Source organism: Cebus imitator, unplaced genomic scaffold (assembly GCF_001604975.1).
Source record: "Cebus imitator isolate Cc_AM_T3 unplaced genomic scaffold, Cebus_imitator-1.0 Scaffold48, whole genome shotgun sequence".
NCBI lineage: Eukaryota > Metazoa > Chordata > Mammalia > Primates > Cebidae > Cebus > Cebus imitator.
The window spans coordinates 8,310,131-8,316,367 of NW_016107363.1; the positions used below are offsets into that span (position 1 = coordinate 8,310,131).

Genomic DNA, 6,237 nt, shown 5'->3' on the forward strand with positions numbered 1-6,237 from the left:
CTTGGCTCACTGCAACCTCTGCCTCCCAGGTTCAAGTGATTCTGCCTCAGCCTCCCAAGTAGCTGGGATTACAGGCTCATGCCACAATGCCCAGCTAATTTTTGTATTTTTAGTAGAGACGGGGTTTCACCATGTTAGCCAGGCCGGTCTCAAACTCCTGGCTTCCCAAAGTGCTGGGATTACAGGTTTGAGACCTTAAACCTGGCCTTCTTTTTTTCAAATTAAAAAAAAAATAGGAGGGGAAGCCATTATCTTTTAGGTATACTATTCATAGTCTTTTAACCTAGTTCTTTTGATTGTAAAGCTAATATCTGCAGGGAGTTTAAATAACAGATTAAGAAACTTGGATTCTAGAAACAATTGCAGATATTACTGATTAGCTAGTTGGCAGTGGGTACCTAGGAGATAATCTTTGAGCTTGGTGGATTCAACTTCTCTGCCGGTGATCGTAGGAATTGTTTTCTTGCTTAGAGTTTGGTGGTGATCTTTTTAATGTTTTCTTTCAGTTTTGTTGTATCTGACTGATTTAATCAAAGTGTTGTTTTTTTTATTCGAAAGAAATGCAAAATGACTTTCTTGCTACATCTTTATAGTAACTTCTTTGGGAATTTTATTTATTTATTTATTTATTTATTTTTTAATTACTAGCTTCCTTCAAGAAAATCTTTACCATCTCCTTCTAGGAAGAAATGGTTTTAAAAAAAGAAACTGTGAACAACAGATATATAATGTAAAGGAAAGTTCATAAATCTTCTTTTTTTTTTAATACAGAATCTTGCTCTGTTGCCCAGGCTGGAGTGCAGTGGTACAATCTTGGCTTACTGCAGTCTCTGCCTCCTGGGTTCAAGCGATTCTTCTGCCTCAGCCTCCTGAGTAGCTGGGATTACAGGCATGTGCCACCATGCCGGCTAATTTTTGTATTTTTAGTAGAGACAGGATTTCACCATGTTGGCCAGGCTGGTCTCGAACTCCTGACCTCAAGTGAGCCACCGTACCCAGCCACAATTCTTGATTATATAGCTTTTTGAAATTTTACATAGGTACGACCACTACCCAAATCAAGATGTAGAATGTTTCTAGCACCCTAGATTTGCTTCCACATTCTCCCAGTTAGTACTCTCTCCCTGTTCCTGAGTAACCGCTAATCTGACTTCTTTTACCATACATTAGTTTTGCCTGCTCTTGAACTCAGGGTAGAGCCTACTCGTGTCATTTCTCGTGTTTGGTACTTTCACGCAATATTATGCCAGGGAGTCATCTATGTTATGTATCTATCAGTAATTCTTTTTCTCATTAAGAATAGTAGTTATCTTTCTTATGCTTCAGAATGCTACATCAGCACCTGCATTCGTCTTATTTGAGATACTGTTTTCATATTTTGTAAGCTAATAAGTGTTGACATCTGAATGATGCTGCCTTTAGAGAACTCACTACTCAAAAGTTAAAATATTGCAATTATTTAATGACAGTAAGTTTAAACAAAACGAGGTGGCTCATGCCTGTAATCCCAGCACTTTGGTAGGCTGAGGCAGGCAGATCACGAAGTCAGGAGATCGAGACCATCCTGGCATCAGGTGATCTGCCTGCCTCAGCCTCCCAAAGTGCTGGGATCACAGGCATGAGCACCGTACCTGACCAGTTACATCTTTAATAAATCATACAGGGAAATTTGTGCAAAACAAAATTAGGTTGTGATTATTTATAGTTTATAAAGGAATCTATTTGGTTTAGAGGTTTTAATTATGGAAAATTCTCCATGTGGATATAAGTTATATTTCAGGCTAAAAATACTCTTTATAGGCTGGGCATGGTGGCTCACGCCTGTAATCCCAGCACTTTGGGAGGCTGAGACAGGCTGATCATGAGGTCAAGAGATTGAGACCATCCTGGCCAACATGATGAAACCCCATCTCTCCTGAAATTACAAAAATTAGCTGGGCGTGGTGGCACGTGCCTGTGGTCCCAGCTACTCGGTAGGCTAAGGCGGAAGAATCACTTGAACCTGGGAGGCAGAGGTTGCAGTGAGCAGAGATTGTGCCACTGCACTCTGACTTGGTGACAGCAAGCCTCTGTCTCAAAAAAGAGAAAAAAAAGAATGTCATTAAACTTATGATGCATTCATTATAAAGCCAGTAAAACATGTTATTATTCGGCATTTCAAAAAAAAAAAAAAAAAAATTATAGCCCTTCAGGAATAAACTTGCTGGTTTGATATTTAGCTACACATTTTGGGAGCAACTGTTTCATTTAAAGTAATAAATAGTTGGGTGTGGTGGTATGCACCTGAGTCCCATCCACTGGGGAGACTGAGGCAGGAGGAATTGTGCCCAGAAATTCAAGACTGGCTGGGCAACATAGGCCCCAAGTCTAACAAATAATTCAGAAGATTAAAAATTACAGGTAGTTCTCCCCAACCCATATGTTTTATGAGATGTAATTCACATTTTTTTCTTTGAATATATCAGATATTTGACATGGTACATAATTCAAGAACTACAAAAATATTTGAGAAAGTAATACTACTCCTAGCTTGGGACACTTAAGATTCTTACCCATATATTAGCCATGGTTACCAATTTTTTGTGTATCCTTCCAGACACTTTATGTGTACTAAACCACATTTTAATGTTGCAGATTTAAGAAGGATATTCAGGACATTTAGTATTCCTAATTATCTTATGGAACTTGGATTTTCTGGTTTGTCAATTTCATACAGTTCTAATTCTTACCCTAGCATGTTGGATATTTTGTTCCCCTCTCACTTCTGCCTGTAGACCTGCTTTGGGTCTTTTTATTCTGCTGACAAATTTCCTTTGCAATAGTTAATGGTTGTACTGGTTGCTGATAACCACCAGGATTGGTAGAGAATGTCATAAGCTGACTGCTAGTTAGGCTGTTGAAACCTTTAGAAAAGTGTGATGAGTGTGAGCAAAATCTTTACTGTAGGTTTGAAAACTACCTATACCTGGACTTTGTGATTTAGAGGAACCATTTCCTATACAACAGCAGCAATTTGTTAGGAAATGTTGGCTAAGACTTAAGGAAAAATAGGAATTTTTTAGCGAGTAAAATTGTAGGTCTTTTAAGCAAAGATGATGAGTTTTGGTCTTTTCCTAAAATATAACACTACTATAAATTGAAGTTAAATATACTTTTTCTCTTTTTTTTTTTTTTTTTTTTTTTTATAATTTTTTTTTTTTTTTTTTTTTTTTTTTTTTTTTTTTTTCTTTTTAATTGGTTTTTTTTTTTTTTTTTTGAGAAGGCCTTTCACTCTTGTTGACCCGGCTGGAGTGCTATGGCACGATCTTAGCTCGCTGCAACCTCCAACTCCCTGGTTGAAGCGATTCTCCGGCCTCAGTCTCCTGAGTAGCTGTGATTACAGGCATGCGCCTCCACACCCGGCTAATTTTTTGTATTTGTAGTAGAGATGGGGTTTCACATATTGGTCAGGATGGTCTCCGTCTCCTGACCTTATGATCCGCCCGCCTCAGCCTCCCAAAGTGGTGGGATTATAGGCGTGAGCCACCGAGCCCTGCCCTACCTTGTTTCTTAAAAATGGAATTAGGAGTCCTTTTTTCAGATGTAGTTTCAACAACACACTGTTTGAATTTAGGACTTTTTGGGGGAAACTATGAACTTGTAGATTGGGCTGTTTGTCAAGATTGAAAGGTTTTAGTCCCATTAGTATCAGCTAACCTCTTTATCTCAAATGAGATAAAGCTATCTTCTTTTAGAATTATTTCCAGACAAAAGGAAAATATTTATGAAAGGACTATCAAAAGTGTGCAGCAGTGAAATATGTTCCTTTCTAATTTTGCTCCTTTTATTTACTGATACAATGAAGTCCCTGACATTACAGAAAATCTACTTAGCAATCTCATAAGTGAGAACAAGTCTGAAAGCAGATAAAATTAATTGTTCTAGATCCTAGATGCAACTTTTAACTTGGAGTTATTCCCACAGCATTTCTGTTTGATATTCTTACAATTGCCTTACACTCAGAATTCTCACTAAGGGGGCATTACCATAGTAATTATTTTGGTAGAGAATAAATACAGGGATCGAGCAAACTGATGCAGGTGACCATCTTGATTAAAACGTGTATTAAACTTGGATCTACATAATGGTAGGGAGGCAGAAATAAGCCAATGACTTAATTTATATTGATGCCAAATTGGTGCTTGCTTGAGCATTTCAAAAGAAAGCAAAGAAAATAGCAGTTGTTAACATTAGCCACAACTCTAAGGGCCATCCTGGTAGGGCACATAGGGAATATAATTCACACCAGAATTTGAGGATTTTATTTTACCTTCCAATATACAATTATTTCTAAATGTGTGTTAACTCTTTTTACCCCCAATTTGAGTTTGTGTTTTCATATGTTGTCTTTTTGGATTGCTGTTATAATAATGAACTCTTCCTGTATAGGTATGAAATCACCAGAAGAACAACTGGTGTGTCTGCCACCACAGGAGGCCTTTCCTAACGACCCCCGGGTAATAAATAGACAGAGAAGTTCTGATTACCAGTTTCCATCCTCTCCATTTACAGACACACTAAAGGGCACCACTGAGGATGACGTGTTGACAGGTCAGGTGGAGGAGCAGTGTGTGCCAGCAGCAGAGGCAGAGCCGCCTGCAGTGAGCGAAACCACAGAGAGGACAGTGTTAGGAGAGTACAATCTCTTTTCTAGGAAGATAGAAGAGATTTTGAAGCAAAAAAATGTTTCATATGTCAGTAGAGTTTCCACACCTGTCTTTTCAACACAAGAGAAGATGAAACGGCTTTCCGAGTTCATATATTCTAAGACTTCCAAAGCTGGTGTGCAGGAGTTTGTGGATGGTTTGCATGAGAAGCTAAATACTATTATTATTAAAGCATCAGCCAAGGGTGGGAATTTGCCACCAGTCAGTCCTAACGATTCTGGTGCAAAGATAGCATTGAATCCTCTGGAAAGGCATGCCATACCAGTTTCCTCAAGTGACTTCAACAATAAACATCTCCCTGAGCCACTGTGTAGTGATCCTTTGAAAGACACCAACTCTAATGAGCAGCATTCCACTTCCACTTCGAGTTTAACTGAAGTAGAAATAAACCAGCCTCAACATGCCACAGAGTTAACGGTGACTTGTGATCATACTGTACCTGGTGATATGGCCCGGGAACCGGTAGAAGAAACAACAAAATCCCCCAGTGATGTAAACATTTCTGCTCAACCAGCTCTTTCGAATTTTATAAGCCAGTTAGAACCTGAAGTATTTAATAGTTTGGTTAAAATCATGAAAGATGTCCAGAAAAATACTGTGAAATTTTATATTCATGAAGAAGAAGAGAGTGTGCTCTGTAAAGAAATAAAGGTAACTAAACGAGAAGGTAATAGTATGCTGTACAAACGTCTCTTGTTGGTATGACTTGTTTAAAATGGAAGTGTTTTATGTTTAAATGTTTACCATAGGTCAGGCATGGTGGTGGCCAATACCTGTAATCCCAAAACTTGAGAGGTTGAGGCAGGAGGATTGCTTGAGGCCAGGAATTTATGACTAGCCTGGGCAACATAACAAGACCTTGTCTCTTAATAATAACAAAAATTAGACATAGTGGCACTTGGCTGTAGTCCCAGCTGCTTGGGAAGCTGAAGTGGGGAGATCACTTGAGCCCAGGCATTCGAGATTAGAGTTAGCTATGATTGTGCTCAGCCTGTGTGACAGTGAGATCCTGTCTCTAAAAATAAAATAGGCTGGGCGCGGTGGCTCACACCTGTAATGCCAGTACTGTGGGAGGCCGAGGTGGACGGATCACGAGGTAGTGAGTTCGAGACCAGCCTGACCGTCATGGAGAAACCCTGTCTCTACTAACAACATATAAAAATTATCTAGGCATGGTGGTAGGTGCCTGTAGTCCCAGCTACTTGGGAGGCTGAGGCAGGAGAATTGCTTGAACCTAGGAGGCAGAGGTTGTGGTGAACTCAGATCGCACCATTGCACTCCAGTCTGGGCAACAAGAGCAAAACTGTCTCAAAGTAAAATAAAAGTTGATTGTATATTTTCATAATTTAACTCAGGGTGAAATAAAAAGAGTGTAAGTCCAAGTAAATTCAGAACCTCTGATCTAAATACGTTAGAATTTAGAATCTTGTTTTATAGTTTTAAATGTTCCTTGGATTTTTAATGAAAGGGAGGGAAAAACACAGGAAAAGTTAAGTTTCCAGGGTTTATCTCATGGTGTTTGATCAACCAC

The 6,237-nt window shown here is 39.0% G+C and overlaps 1 protein-coding gene across 1 annotated transcript in view; it reads left to right on the forward strand.

Annotated features, from left to right (window-relative positions):
* Positions 1–6,237, forward strand: part of TASOR (transcription activation suppressor) — a 70,560-nt gene that overhangs the window by 54,400 nt on the left and 9,923 nt on the right. The window contains exon 17 of the mRNA XM_037738119.1: positions 4,429–5,357. Coding sequence (XP_037594047.1) covers positions 4,429–5,357 — 929 coding nt within the window. The remainder of the gene's footprint in view (positions 1–4,428; positions 5,358–6,237) is intronic.